The 16,253-nt window shown below is 38.5% G+C and overlaps 1 protein-coding gene across 1 annotated transcript; it reads left to right on the plus strand.

Annotated features, from left to right (window-relative positions):
• The first annotated feature begins 1,086 nt into the window (after window positions 1-1,086).
• Window positions 1,087-14,500, plus strand: znf330 (zinc finger protein 330). The gene is made up of 10 exons (XM_023270673.3): window positions 1,087-1,213; window positions 1,591-1,740; window positions 1,836-1,855; window positions 1,953-2,023; window positions 4,061-4,137; window positions 6,045-6,171; window positions 6,254-6,358; window positions 6,523-6,569; window positions 9,541-9,658; window positions 13,488-14,500. The coding sequence occupies exons 2-10, from the start codon at window positions 1,621-1,623 to the stop codon at window positions 13,760-13,762; spliced, it is 960 nt and encodes a 319-aa protein (XP_023126441.2). The 5' UTR covers window positions 1,087-1,213; window positions 1,591-1,620; the 3' UTR covers window positions 13,763-14,500.
• The last annotated feature ends 1,753 nt before the right edge of the window (window positions 14,501-16,253 follow it).

The raw sequence follows: 16,253 nt of genomic DNA on the forward strand, positions 1-16,253 counted from the left end.
AAAACTGAAGGTATAAATTGTATATTGAATAGAATAAAATGTGTAAATAAATAGAGAAATCAATAAATAAAAGTAGTTCTAAGAAGAGTACTAAATAAATGCTATCAAATCAATCACAAGCCTGACTTAAAAGGTAGATCTAGAGTATGCTTTTAGAAATATCAACACCCTCTCACCAAACTTCCTGAATACTTGAGGTCTGCTAAAACTGTCAACTTATTTAAATCAAGCCTGAAAACATTAATATTTACTAAAGCCTTCTCAGATTAATAATCTTAGTTCCTAATTATTCATTCTAGTATTTTATAATGCACTTTTAGTGGCTTTAAAACCACTTTTTATTTATGTGATGTTTGTTTCTATATGTACTTTTATGCCTATGTAAAGTTTCCTTGAGTATGTATGGTGCTATACAAATGTACTTGCCTTGCCTTTAAATGCTGAATAAATAAACAGATTTTATAATGACACTGAAAGAAATATCAAAATTGTATCTTGTTTTCAATTAAGTTTGTGTAAACGTATTTATTCATTGTAAAATTTACTAAACTACATTAATATTATTAGCTAAAACAAGTTCAACTTTGTCTTCACAAGAAAGTACATTGAACAGAAATGTAAATAAAGCTTGCAAATTGTCTTCTGTTCTTAAGTTAAAAAGTCAGATTTAGGTTTTGTTTATTTCAGGTCTGCACTATGATATCAGTAGTTTTGTCAGGCTTTGAAATTAAATATTGTGCTCACCTGAAATAAACAAAACCTAAATACAGCTGTTAAACTTTTTTCGAATTTAGAAAGTTGGATGTAGATTTTGTTTATTTTAGGTAAGCACAATAAAATCAGCAGTATTATCGGGCTTTAAAATTAAATATTGTGGATCAGCCAAAAATGAACATTGGCAGACAGATAAAGCATGTTATATAAAATTTTATATGACATTTCTTTTCTCCACAAAATAGCTTTATATGGCTTTTTCACAATCTATTTTACTGTGTTAGCAAGTTTTTGTTTATTTATTTTTTTTATCTCATAAAAATAGTGCTGTCCTGTCTGTACAGCCCGTAGTCGACATAAGGTTATCAGCAACCCAAAGATTATCTCTACATTTATTTAGGTAACTGGGAGTATCGGAGGAACCTTTGGCTCGGCGTGGTGTTTCAGCGGACACATTTTCGAGACGGACCTACCGGCAGTGGCTTTACGGATCATTTTGGTAAATATTTTACAAGTCATAATCGCTCATTTTACATAAAACCTGCGTGTAACAGCCGCCGAAGGCCTTCCTTGAGAGCGTAATTATTATATTCCAGTAGTTCAGCTGTTGTCAAAATTAAAATGTGATTTATTTTCCATGTGACATGTCGCTCAGTTTCTCTGCTGCCGCCAACCAACACTTCGAAAAACGTGATAAACTTTATTTTTCGTGTGTATTTGTCCTCATAATGTGCCATGTGTGCTAACTAGCTGCTCTACGGATCATACTGTTTGTGTATTTATCGATAACATAAGTGAAATAATAACTCACAGTTACCCTCAGTTAGCTTAATTACATAGAAACTAACGCTGGCAGTTTGCGTAACGTGTTTTCAGGAAACCAAACCGGCTGTGAGCTGAGCAGAAATGCCCAAAAAGAAAACTGGTGCCCGGAAAAAGGCTGAGAGCCGTAAAGAGCGAGAGAAACAGATCCGAGCCAACAGGGAACATGTTGATGTGGCCAAACACCCCTGCAACTCCAACATGGTGTGTAGCTCCTCTATATGATCCTAGCAGTAGTACAGCAGTGATGCCTAAACAAAACATGACATGACTTTATTGTGTGTCTTTTTGATTTGTAGGAATGTGACAAATGCCAGAGGTAAGCAACTCCATTACTTTACATAACACATATTCAGGTGCTGATTGTCTGTGACTGGTCAGTGATCTTTCTTCTTTGTAATCTTTCCATCTGCTAGAAAGCAGAAGAACAGAGCTTTCTGCTATTTCTGTAATTCAGTACAGAAGCTGCCGATATGCGCTCAGTGTGGTGAGTACAGCCTGCAGTGGAATATTTGACATTTATCATTGCGTTATTACGTGAACTCTATCTTATGATCAGTTTAAATTTGTGTGAAGTCACTTCAAAATGTTTCTGAAACTCTCAGCTTATGTTTGACCCTGACATCAACCACCTATTCAACAGTTTACAAACAGCATACGCACCGATCAGACATAGCATTATGACCACCTGCCTAATATTGTGTTGGTCCCATTTATGCTGCTAAAACTCCTCTGACCCAGTGGGGCATGGACACAGGACCTCTGGGGATGTCTTGTGAATTCTGTGGGTCCTGTGGGTTGGAGGGTGGGACCTACCTAGATCACACTGATCCTGGAACGTCCCACAGATGCTCAGTAAGATTTAAATCTGGGGAGTGTGGAACCCGGGTGAACACCTTAGCTCTGTCGTGTTCCCTGGGCCACTCCTGAGCAGTTTTTGCGATGTGTTGGGGTGCATTGTTCTGCTGAGGGTGGTAGTTTACGTTGCAGTTGGTGGTTGTTCTTTGCATGTGATTTACTGACAGCACAAAAAGTGTTATCTTTTGAATGTCCCATCCATCCATCCATCCATCCATCCATCCATCCATCCATCCATCCATTATCTATACACCGCTTAATCCTCATTAGGGTCACAGGGGGCTGGAGTTTATCCCAGCTGACTTAGGTGAAGGCAGGGGACACCTGGACAGGTCACCAGTCTATCACAGGACTACATATAGAGACAAACAATCACACTCACATTCACACTTACAGACTATTTAGAGTTACCAGTTAACCTCAGCATGTTTTTGGACTGTGGGAGGAAGTCGGAAAACCTGGAGAAAACCCACACATGCACAGGGAGAACATGTAAACTCCATGCAGAAAGATCCCGGGAAGGCCAGAACGTGGACCAGCGATCTTCTAGCTGTAAGGCGAAAGTGCTAACCACCGAGCCACTGTGCAGCCCCCATAGTATTCCCCTTTTTAGAATAGCGTAGAATAGAATATCCTTTATTAGTCCCACAAGGGGAAAGTTGCAATGTGACAGTAAGAAAAATCAGGAGAACATCTATAAATTAAAGTTGTAAGATATATACACTATATATACAATAGAAATAAGAAAAAAACCTTAAGAACACAAGGATACTAACAGTGCAAATTTAAGAATATATACACATTTAGCAAATTTATTTAATAATCAATTAGATTTTTCAACCAAAAATATAACAAAGATGGTTAATTTCAGGGCTGCACAGTGGCTCGGTGGTTAGCATCATTGCCTTGCAGCTAGAAGATCCCCGGTTCACATCCTGGCCTGGGCCTGGGATCTTTCTTGGAGTTTGCATGTTCTCTCTGTCCATGCGTGGGTTTTCTCCAGCTTCCTCTCACAGTCCAAAAACATGCTGAGATTAATTGGTGATTCTAAATTGTCTGTAGGTGTGAATGTGATTGTAATTGTTTGTCTCTATGTTTAACCCTGTGATAGACTGGTGACCTGTCCAGGTGTCTCCTGTCCTCACTCTAAGTCAGCTGGGATAAACTCCAGCCCCCTGTGACCCTAATGGGGATAAAGCGATGTGTAGAAGATGGATGGATGGATTTGCGACTAAATATTAAGTCTTACTCACTGTAATCTATTGTAAGTCTATCTTTTCCAATACTTTTGTTCACCAAAAAACCCAAAAAATTGGTGTTCCGTTACAGATAATGCTGTCTTTTCTGTTGTGTATCAGCTCCAGATGTAGATACCTGGAAATAAAAGCTGGAATGTCGATCTCTTGTCTCATCGTTCGATGTCAAACTCAAATGTTTTCAGTCTACAGCAGAAATAAAGGAATTGGCCTCCCTGGTCCAGTACTTTTGGAGGAGAGTGTTATCTTACAGTTTCTATCTTCTGCCATGTACTGTAAATAGTCAGTCTGTTAATATTCACCCCTTGACTTATAATGCAGTCTCTCTTTTCTGAATTTTATGGCTCTGGGGCCAATCTGAGATAACTGTAAAGACATCAGCATGACAGTTTTAATGTGTATGTTCGTAGGTAAAACCAAATGCATGAAGTCTTCAGATTGTGTCATCAAGCATCCGGGGGTCCACAGCACTGGAATGGCCATGGTGGTGAGTTCACTGCAACACTGAACCCTGCTTTTAAACCTCGATGGGGACATTTCTGCAATTTCTGAATATGCTTTATTAGACAGTATTCACACAGAATGGGTATTTTTGTGTGTGGTTTTAATGTGAGATGTACCTTTTATTTGTTTGTTATACAGCAATTTTTAAAATCTAGAAAAAAAGACAGAATAAGTGACCTTGAGACAGCAGACCACTTACAGTAGTTAGAATAGTATTACGTCTGCACTGCCTGTAGACGCCACGGTCCTATTATCACTCTTGGACTTGTTTTATGGCTCTTATCCAGGTTGTTTTCTTCTGACTAGATCCTTGCTTGTCTTGTTTCTACTCTCAGATGTACGTCGCTTTGGATAAAAGCTAAATGAAACTGTAGAATTGTAGTAGTGCTCCTACAGTATCCTCGAGGTTTGGTAGATTTGGTGTGCAGTTTCTTAGCGATGATAGCGATGCGATGAACAAAAATGAAAAGAATAAGATTGAGCAAGTATTATGTGCAAACATCTACACTAATAAAATTGGAAAATTTGTTCCGCAATTGGGCACAATTAGTGTTTATCATCATGTGCATCATGTTTTTACTCGTTATCACTCTCTGTTACGTCCTGTGGAGGTGTGCAGTGTTAAAGATTAAACCCTGTAAAGCCTGACCCATTAAAAAAACGCCCAGAAAATTCTATTTTTTTGGAGGAAATTAGATGTTTATTAATTTTTTTTAACAAACCCCCCCCAAAAAAGCCATATAATTTTGTTTATGACATATTTTTATGTCAATTTTGGCAATCTTTTGCTCACAACAATCTAATGCAGAACTCTACTTGCTCCAGTAAATAGCACTGAATGAGCTGACAGGCTTCGTAACAGAAAAATAATATATTAATAAATAAAATTAAAAGAAAGAAAAAAGCAACAAACTGCAGGGAGCTTTGTCTCCATCTCCCAGTAGGCTCTCACACTGGACATATGTACTAATCCCATGTACATGCCTAGAACCCGTTCTATCTCCTCCTCATCTTCTAACTGCTCCATGTCACTTGTGTTGCCATCCAGTATCTCGTTGATGACATTTTTAGTGTAATTTCTTTTTCTTCTTCCTCTAGTCTTTTTAACATCTCAAAATAGGTCAACATAGTATAGCAATTATGTTTTCAGAGGAATTGTTACTGTATAAATACTGAAAATGCATTTGAAGATGACATTTCATTCAGTAATTAAGTAGTGTGTCTTTGTATTTTTATGGGCATAATGTAGATTACATTACAAAAATGTTACATTTCAGTAAAAAGCACGTTATATACCTGGAGTCAAATTTAATATCAAATTTTTTCAAATTTGATACAGACATGAAATATAAACAATGAATTACTTAGTAAATGTGCATTCTTTCAATGCAGAAAGTAGTTACTTTAAAAAATGAATTTAGATGTTATTTTTACCATTACTTCTTGAAAATTAGCAATGATTTTCCTGAAAAAAGTGTGTGATGATTTAATGAGAGTAGCCAATTTGAAAAGGATCAAAATATGACTTCAGCTGCCAGTAATGGAATGAAGATCCACAAGAAGGCAGAATAGATGTATCAGGTTATATACTGTTATATACTGTTATATACTGTTATATACTATACAGTTGTTAAAGAAACAGTTTATCATGTGGATGAGACAGAGGTCTCAGAAACTCATGTATCAAATATGATATAAATGATTATATAGGGTTTGTATGCGCTTTTATAATTTAAATATCATTATGAAAGCAGAATGCATAACTCTAAATATCAGCTGGACTTTGTGTCACCATGTTGGAAGTCATTCTGGCTGTACTGTATACGCAGAAAAAAAATGGTTTACAATTCTTCAGCTTTTTATTCCTCTGAGCTTCTTCTTGTCCACAAGGGGGCGGTGTGTGACTTCTGTGAAGCCTGGGTGTGCCACGGTAGGAAATGTCTGAGCACTCATGCCTGCGCTTGTCCCCTGACTGATGCTGACTGTATCGAATGCGATCGCAGTGTCTGGGATCACGGTGAGCCCTCCACCTGTTTGATTGAAATTCACCCGCTCACCTCAGCGAGACACTGAAACCCACCGCTTACCTTCCTGAACAGGAGGACGAATCTTCCGCTGTTCCTTCTGTCAAAACTTCTTGTGTGAGGATGATCAGTTTGAGCACCAGGCAAGCTGCCAAGTTCTCCAGGCAGAAACATTCAAATGTGAGTCATTCACTTTTTCTGCCACTCTGTCATTCAGGGAAGTTAGTGGGGAAAGTGAAGCGTATCTTGTTTATTCTAGAGAATGATATCCAGAGGGTATGCGTGCAGTCAAGAGAAAATGAATGTTTACACTTTGTTCTGCTTTGTCTCACATTGTACTTTAGGTGTTTCCTGTAACAGACTGGGCCAGCATTCCTGCCTGCGCTGTAAGGTGAGGGAACACCTGTCCTCATCTTTAGAGAAAACGGAGCCGAAATCTTTGTCAGAAGATTTACTGGCATGTTTATCTGCTCTTTGGGCAGCACTGCTGAGCATTTTATCTAAAACTGCACCCATCTTATCGGCCCACATCACAGATTGTTTCCTCAGAGAAGATCAACAACCCACATCTCCTGACTGATAAGACAGAACCAATTGAAATTTGATTCCTTTGGATTTTCCTTAGTTCCCCTGTAACAGGAAATATTTTGACCATACAGGAATTTAGTGTTGACAGAGAGCGCTCCAATTACATAAAAATGGACTTGCTGACACTGCTGCCGGAGGACATGACCTAGTATTTCGTCCTTCAGTGGGTTAGAGAAGCTGTTTGGTTCAACATTTGTTACATGATCTCTGAAGTGTTAAAAATAACTTGGTTATGCCGCTGGCATTTAAGGATTACTGCTAGGCAAAATGATCACATGGCATCTCTGGCGAAGAGGTGGAATTATAAAGCCGCATAGGGTTTTTCTGTTAAATCACATATTTTTAACGGTTGAGTCTTTATTTTTGACCTTGTATTAAGTATAAATTAAATACAAATAAGTGAAAACTGATACCAAAAGAAAAGCACCAACCTTTCAAAAGAAACTGATAGACATGGTAACTGTGAAAACATGAGCATTTCAGGAAAAATTTTTTATCCAAACATGTTGTAGAATCCACTGAAGCAAAAAACCTGACACTCTCTGACTGACTAATATAGTAGTAATAATAAATAATTCCTGTGCATTTTCTCAAGTCTGTTTTAAAGCTATAACTATCTTAAAATCCCACTCATGCCTATACGCACACTGAAGTTGGAGCGGTCTGACACTTTTATTGGTTGGTAGGGGAAATATACAAATGAGCATTCTACCTGCATTTCTAAACTTCTTCCAATCCATCCTTTTATTTACCAATTTTTTAGTTGGTTTCTGGCACATTTTTACTCTCTCAAGAAACACGCCATTGGTTTGTCTGTCTGTCTGTCTGTCTGTCTGTCTGTTCGCAACATCACTCAAAAATGGACTAATGGATTTGGATGAAATTTTCAGAGAAATTCAGAAATGACACAAGGACAAAGTGATTAGATTTTGGCAGTGATGCAGGTTATAGTCTGGATTAGGGCTGCAACTAACGATGAATCGAGACTCGTATGAGCACAATACGTCATCAAAAGCGGAAGAGAGCACGCAATGCAACAGAAATCACCGTCTGAGTGGAGCGCTGAACATGGACGGACATTCGTGCTGTATAGTGCATATATAGTATATGCATATATTATATATGCACGATACAGCTTGGACATCCGCACTGTATCGTGCATATATAATATATGTACGATGCAGCACGGATGTCGTATTCAGACGATTCATCAGTTCATCGTTAGTGGCAGCCCTAGTCTGGATCCACGGATTTGATAAAGATTTCTGTGTTATTGCGAGATGGCAGCACAGCGTCACTGTAACTATGACAACAAGTGAACACTACGTCAGCTGCTTGCTGATGATCACGATTGTGATCCTACTACAAATCCACCGCTGCAGACTTATCAGGACTTATCTGTCAGAAATGATGCAAGGAACAACTGATTAAATTGTGGGGGTGTTTCTGAGTCTCATCAATTCCCGCTGCCCGCTACATATTTAGGTCACGTGATTCGGTATCCGTATATAACGTACACATACATAACACGCCTGTGCTCAGCACAAGTTCATTTTGTTTGTGGGTACATCTGTATTAAATGGACATATTCTATGTTGTTGGGATTTCTGATCATCAATAAGTAATAAATTATGCATTTATTTTTAAAAAAGCTGCATTTCTTACAATGCCATATGGGGGAATCAACAGCCTTGGTGAAGTACTGCGTTCTCCGAGTGCTTTTCTAGTTTATTAATTAATAGACTATTCTTCAGCTCGTTCTATTCTTTAACAATCTCGTGCTTTCCCACTTGTGGAGCCCTTCATGTCCAGAAAACTCAGATTTGATTAAGACAGATCATCTTGTCCTAAACGAGTAGTTCAAGAAACGTCAGAAAGCAGAAAATTAGTTTTTATTACTGCTCTTAAATGGTGTAATTTTTTTTTTTTTTTAAAAACCGATGATATGCTTTTCAAACCCACGACTGGCTTTTGGGGTCAAAATACTCAAGCTCGTTCATATGGGATGATAAAGTACTTGGAATCCCTGAATGTAATTTTTTCCAGCTATTTCCAGATGAGACACCACACGTCTTCCCTTTTGCAGTTTCCTTTACTTCCCCAGTAACATCATCGGGTCCATCTGCTTATTTTAAATCATCACCTAGGAGCATTGATCTCCAAAATTCATTCAAATGAACATCTTCATGACATGACAAATCATATTACCACATCACTCGGCCTCGTAACTTTACAGTACTGCACACGACTCATCTTTCTAAACTCTGGCTTTCAGGAATAGATCCAGATATTGAAGATAAATGTTGTAGATGTCACACCTTCATATGCAATCTTTTTCTACATGTGCTAAAACATATATGCTATGTATTTTTCTACTTGTGTAAAATCAGTGCAATATAGATAATAATCTGTGCAATATTAATACTTCTGTCACTATTTCTATTCATGATAGAATCTGTACATTACCACTGGCATGTGCAATTCTTCATGTTATTTCTATAATTAGTACTTATGTATAGTTTGGTTTACATTTATTTTCGTACTACATTTCCTAAATGCTTGCACTGTCTTTGCTTATCTTAAGTCATGTATCAACTACTGTTTCTTTAGATTGATGTGGATGAATGAATTTACTCGTCCAAACGGGCCTGAGCAGTCACTGGACTGCATTCTTATACGCCAAAATGGAGCAAAAAACTGTGCATGAACATCGTGTTCGTGCTGCAGGATTTCCATGTGACGATTTCAAATTTAAGTCCTCTGTGCACCTGCAGGCTTGTTACTGCGACGACCACGCCAAGAGTAAGGTCTTCAAACAGGAGAAAGGCAAAGCGCCACCGTGTCCCAAGTGTGGCCACGAGACGCAGGAGACCAAAGACCTCAGCATGTCCAGTGAGTCTCATTTAAGTCTTTAAAAGAGTGATGGTTGTTTTTGTTCCTGCAAAGCTGCTGTTTCAAGGAAGTCGTCTCGACTTCTGCTTGATGTTTTTAAAAGTGAAACAGAAAGAGATTGGAGAGAACTTTAAACTACTATAAAATTATTTCCTGTGAAACTTATTTGTCCACTTCAGCATGTTTCTTGACATGTTTCTTGATTGACATCAGCTTCACTTCACCCTTTACACACAGTTTAGTTCACAGTTGCCTTTTAGGCTTTGGTATATACACTACCATTCTAAAGTTTGGGGTCACTTAGAAATGTCCTTATTTTTCAAAGAAAAGCATTTTTTTTCAATGAAAATATTAAATGAATCATAAATGCAGTCTAGACATTGTTAATGTGGTAAATGACTATTCTAGCTGGAAACAGCTGATTTTTAATGGAATATCTCCATAGGGGTACAGAGGAACATTTCCAGCAACCATCACTCCTGTGTTCTAATGCTACATTGTGTTAGCTAATAGTGTTGAAAGGCTAATTGATGATTAGAAAACCCTTGTGCAATTATGTTAGTGCATGAATAAAAGTGTGAGTTTTCATGGAAAGCATGAAATTATCTGAATAACCCCAAACTCTTTAACGGTGGTGTATGTTTCTTATATGTTAAAGTGTCAAAAACTGCACTATTTTCACATATTCACACTACACTACAAAAAGTGTCAGAAGTTTTATAACACCCCAATTTTTCCATTTTTTTTAACTGGAAATTCTGCATGTGAATGTCTCACTCTGAAATGAAAGCATAGAACAAATAAACAAATTATGTTAAAAAAATCAATTTAGAAACCAGAATGTATTCTAAACTTTTGACTCATCAAAGTAGCCACCTTTGGCAGATATAACAGCTGAACACACTCATGGCATTCTTTCCACAATGGAAATCAAATATTCTTTAGAAAGTTCTTCCCAACTCGGTTGCAGAAGTTCCCATAAAAGTGTGACACTTGTAAGCTGCTTTGCTTTCACTCTTCTGTCCAGTTCATCCCAAACCAGCTCCATGGGGTTTAAGTCTGGAGACTGTGCTGCCACTCCATGTTTTCAAGCTTACCATCTTGTTCTTTTTTCCTAACGCTACATTGTGTTAGCTAATGGTGTTGAAAGGCTAGTGGATGATAAGAAAACCTTTGTGCAATTATGTTAGTGCATGAATGAAAGTGTGGGTTTTCATGGAATACATGAAATTGTCTGGGTGAGCCCAAACTTTTGAATGGTAGTGTAGGACAGTAGTGAGAGACAGGAAAGCAGGGAGAAGGATAGGGGCAGGATCTGCAGCAAAGGACCATGGGCTGGATTCGAACCCATGACCACTGCGTTGGGTACTATAGCTCTTGTTCATGGGTCACTCGCTCAACCAGTTGAGCTACAGGAATGCCTGTATTGACACATTTTTTACCTATTTGTGACAACAAAGAGGTGCGTTTGACCAAATGGCCCTCACACTATGACTACCTCAGTTTACAATACAGCAATGTTTCCAGGTCACCAAAGTGTATTGTGATGTAACTGTTGTATTCAGTCTTTGACCTTGGATATAGTTGTGTAACCCTCGTATTGTCCTTGCGGTCACTCTGACCCCAAGTAAAATCTTTTGCTGTCGTATACTTTTATGGAACAAGGTCTATTTGGCCCTAAATTCCAAAATAAAAGGAAAAATTTGTGGTAATGGGCTGGACTGAAGTAAGACTAAAGGTATAACACAGAAGTGATTGACAATTTATGCTATATGCTTTAAATAACAGTCAAACCAGGCCGTGTCATTTTGACCCCAGAGGACAAAAAATGTATGGCAGCTGGGAGGACATTAGGAGGGTTAATACACAGTGAAAGGTGCAAAAGATCAGAGCTGAGGTCACAAGAACACCAACACTCTTTTAAATGTACTGCTGTCATGTGACTCTTATGTGTGTCAATTTGGACGCATTCGAGTGTGAGACAGAGTTTGAGTTGAAAATCATTTTGACTTTAGAACATTCACATTTTTTATCATCTTGTTGCCAAAACAAGAAATAACACATGAAAGGATCATTAAGATGTTTTCTGTGGTTAGCTGCTCCCCAGTGTTGATCTGTAGTCTAATTAAAATCTCATCATCCAAAGCAGAAGTATCTTGTATCCAAACTTATTTCAGTTTTTTCTATTTAGATCATTTTGTAAACAAGTATTTTAACAGTCATTGTGACAGCGGCTGTGTGTTTTTCTGGCTCTGTGGCTGTGATGGTAATATGAGAAGAACCAAGTGATACACGATGAAATAAATTGTAATTAATCTGAAATACTTTAACATGAGGGCTGCACGGGTGGTTAGCACTGTTGCCTTGCAGCTAAAACATCCCTGTTTCATGTCCCGGCCTTCCTGGGATCTTTCTGCATGAAGTTTGCATGTTCTTCCTGTGTATGTGTGGGTTCTCTCCAGGTTCTCCAGCTTCCTCCCACAGTCCAAAAACATGCTAAAGTTAATTGGTAACTCTGAGTTATCTGTAGGTGTGAATGTGAGTGTGATTGTTTGTCACTATATGTAGACCTGTCTAGGGTGTCCCCTGCCTTCACCTTAGGCCTTGTCCACACGTAGCCGGGTATCTCACAAAACGAAGATATTTTTCTACGATTCGGCCTATCATCCACACGAAAATGCAGATTTACGTCATCAAAAACGATTCTTTTTAAAAACTCCGACCAAAGTGAAGATTTGCGAATTCTCCGTTTTATGCGTCTGCATGTGGACATCAGTAAACGGGGTTTTGCATTTCGAAACGTCACCGCCTGCGACAAAATATGTTCTTACGTAACATATGCGACCTGTGTTTACATTCGGTAACAGTATGGATGCTCTCACAAGGTTTTGGACGCTGTTTCTTGTACAGGCGCTTTTTACTTGCTTGTTTTTACAAGCCCAGATACTGCTCCACATTCAACAACACAGGCGAAGGACGACGTTAAGGAGGTTATTCTCCACCACCTTGCTAGGATTTGGGGAACTACTGCCACCTAAAGGTCTGGCATGCTTATGAATGTGCTTAAAAACGCACTTATGCGGTTAGGTGTGGATGAAGTTTTTTCTAAAAACGAGGTGGTGTGTACGTAAGTTTTTTTCTAGACGGAGGGGGCAGGATATTCGGTTTTACAAAAACCCTGCTACATGTGGACAAGGCCTTAATGGTACGTGTCCACAGGATCCGTTTTTCTTGCATGTAAATGCACTGCATCTGAAAATTGCCCTCTTGGTGGGCGGGTCACTAGGTGGTCACATGACGGTGCTTGAGCTTCAGTCCGGCCGATGTGTCGGACTACATGGCGGCTCGGTTGCAAACTTTCTCTTTTATTATGAAAACAGTTCACCGTAAAGTATTTCTGAAAACATTTGAGTCGAGAAATAAGCTGCTGAATCTGTCTATGTTTTAGTTCAACAACGGCTATTTTAGACGTTTGACGAAAGTTTCACGATGCGTCGGATCTCTGTTTGCCGCACTGAATTTGCATAAAGTAGAAGCTCAGTCTACTTTATGCAAATGATCCCTGGGGAAATGTATCAGATTGCAGCTTGAAACGCACCGCAACAGGACCAGCATGCAATGCGGTGCATTTCACATAGACACTGAATGGGATGCGGGAAATTGATGGATCCTGTGGACACGTACCTCCAGTAAGCTGGGATAAACTCCAACCCCCGCAATCCTAATGAGAATTAAGCGGTGTATAGATAATAGATGGATGGATGATTGTCACTTCATCACCTCTTTAAATGGAACCAGAGCTAATGTCAAGTCTGTGTTTTCTCTGCAGCTCGTACCCTGAAGTTCGGCCGCCAGCCTGGTGGTGACGACGATGACGACTACGACGGAGCGTCGGGGTACGACGCCTACTGGAAGAACTTAGCGTCTGGAGGAGGAGGAGACCGGGACGACTACGGAGAGGATGATGACTACGAAGAAGACGACTATGATGAGGATGATGACGAGGAGGAAGATGAAGAGGAGGAGGAAGAAGAAGAAGATGGTGAAGAGGAAACGGCTTCTGAGTCCATGGCTGGTCTGAAACTGGATGGGACTGCTGCCTGAATAAGACGGACTGAAAGCAGGTGGAACATACAGTCCTTTACATCCAAATGATCCTCAGTGGATGATCACTTGTTACAGTTCAGCAATTAAGAAAAACGTACGCTTCAAATGAAAAATGAAACATACATGTGAAATGAAAACTGCTCGAGAGTTTGTACGGTCTAACTCAGACTGGGTATCCATAGTAGCGCTAATATGATATTGAAGTTTCTGTCTAACTTTACTGTTGATATCTTACTCTGAGGAAAATAATTATGCTTTTCTACAATACCTACACTCACAGTAATATAAGGATGAAAATAATGCAATAATGGGATAAACGAACGGTTTCAATTTAAATCAGTTATTGAGTAAAAAAAATTTAAAAATTGTGAATCTGACTGCTTTGGTGCTTTGACACTAATTGCTCTGGATACACTGCAGTTGATACCAAAATACTACTGGGGATTGACTATACAGTCTAAGAGACCAACAGCTTTCTCCTCTTGTAATATTCATGGCCGAATTAAGGTGCATGGAGTCCTGTAAAACCATTCTGACTGCTTGTCTTGTTGTGGTGATTTGGTAAGCACAGTTTTGACATCTGCATTGACATCAGTATCAGCCGATAAAGGCTTTGAAATCACATATCAGTATTGGTCCAAAACGTTCTTAAACAGGCACATAACACCTGTCAGATTTAAAAAATTTTGTTTGGAAATGTTACATCAAAATAAATATAACATGTTTTACATGTAAGTTGAAGTTGTGAATGTGTATTTGAAAAGTGTGTTTTATATAAGAACCCGTCACAGAAGACATAATAATATTGTGTGAATTTTACTACAGCAGACACTGAATGTTCTCTGCATTTAGATGGAAAACTAGACTTTCTGCATCACTGGCAATTAAAATCAATCTTTAAATGACATCTTAGTTTTTACATAACACAAAACAGTGGGGTTCATGTAACGATCATGTGATTTATGTTTGTCAGTTTTACATATTTTAGCTTTGTTTTTGACAAACCATGTTTTTCCATCAATATGAAGCGTCTCTCAATACTGCTAACAAGTGATAAATTAAAGGAAAATACATCATCATGTGTCAGTAAGATGTGTTAGTCCATCAAGTGCTGCCAGATCAGGTTCACTGCCTCAGCATTGGTCCTTTAACTCTCAGAAACTCTAGTGGAGGGAATAACACCAGTCTTAAAAAAGCTCTTCCCACATTTTGGTGTTGTATGATGGCGGTGCAAAGCGTTATCCAAAATTTCCCACATCATTTTCCTAATCATCAAACCATTACTAACCTAATTAACTGTGCCCTCCGGATGACTACTCCCATCATAATAAAAGCGTTTTACTGTTGGATAAAGGTGATCAATCAGAACCGCTTCCTGTTGATTTGCAGACCTATACACACCATGTACACCACCGTTCAAAAGTTTGGGGTCACTTAGAAATGTCCTTATTTTTGAAAGAAAATCTTCTTTTTTTCAATAAAGATAACATTAAATTAATCAGAAATCCAGTCTAGACATTGTTAATGTGCTAAATCACTATTCTAGCTGGAAATGGCTGATTTTTAATGGAATATCTCCATAGGGGTACAGAGGAACATTTCCAGCAACCATCACTCCTGTGTTCTAATGCTAGATTGTGTTAGCTAATGGTGTTGAAAGGCTAATTGATGATTAGAAAACCCTTGTGCAGTTATGTTAGCACGTGAATAAAAGTGTGAGTTTTCATGTAATACATGAAATTGTCTCAATGACCCCAAACTTTTGAATGCTAGTGTGGCTGTCATTCACTGAGAGCTTTTTGCAAAATCAACAATCTTCATTGTTGCATTCAGGAGCAGGCTGTAGCTCCATATTTGCTGCATCCCTGCAAAATTGAACCAGAAAGTTAATTTATTAGAAACTTCATTACTCCACTAAGGAACGCAACTTAGTTATGTGATGATCGGCATATGTTTGTCTGTCTGGGTTACATCACTGATGATATATTCTATCAATTGGATGAAATTTTCAGGGAAGGTCAGAAATGACACAAGGACCAAGTGATCAGATTTTGGCAGTGATGCAGTTTATAGCCTGGATCCATGGATTTGTTAAAGATTTCTGTATCATTGTGAGATAGCAGCATGGTGTCACTGTAACCATGACAAGTGAACACTACATCAGCTGCCTGCTGACAATCACATGATTGTGATCCTACTACAAAATGAACACTGCGGACCTATTGGGACTTATCTGTCAGAAATGATACAAGGAACAACTGATTAAATTGTGGGGGTGTTTCTGAGTCCCTTCAATACATATTTAGTTTACGTCATTCGGTATTTGTACATAACGTACACATGCATAACACGCGCCTGTGCTCAGATCAAGGTCATTTTGTTTGTGGGTACATCTGTATTAAATGGACATATTCTATGTTGATGGGATTTCTGATCATCAATAAGTAAAAAACAAATTATGCATTTATTTTTAAAAAAAGCTGCATTT

The sequence above is a fragment of the Amphiprion ocellaris genome, chromosome 4, assembly GCF_022539595.1.
Source record: "Amphiprion ocellaris isolate individual 3 ecotype Okinawa chromosome 4, ASM2253959v1, whole genome shotgun sequence".
Lineage (NCBI taxonomy): Eukaryota > Metazoa > Chordata > Actinopteri > Pomacentridae > Amphiprion > Amphiprion ocellaris.

Bases quoted from the DNA above. Each gene is read 5' to 3' on its own strand.
- znf330 (XM_023270673.3), top strand. From the start codon at position 1,621: ATGCCCAAAAAGAAAACTGGTGCCCGGAAAAAGGCTGAGAGCCGTAAA. The intron at 1,856-1,952 runs GTAAGCAACTCC...TCCATCTGCTAG, and splicing joins GAATGTGACAAATGCCAGAG to AAAGCAGAAGAACAGAGCTT. The intron at 4,138-6,044 runs GTGAGTTCACTG...CTTGTCCACAAG, and splicing joins GCACTGGAATGGCCATGGTG to GGGGCGGTGTGTGACTTCTG.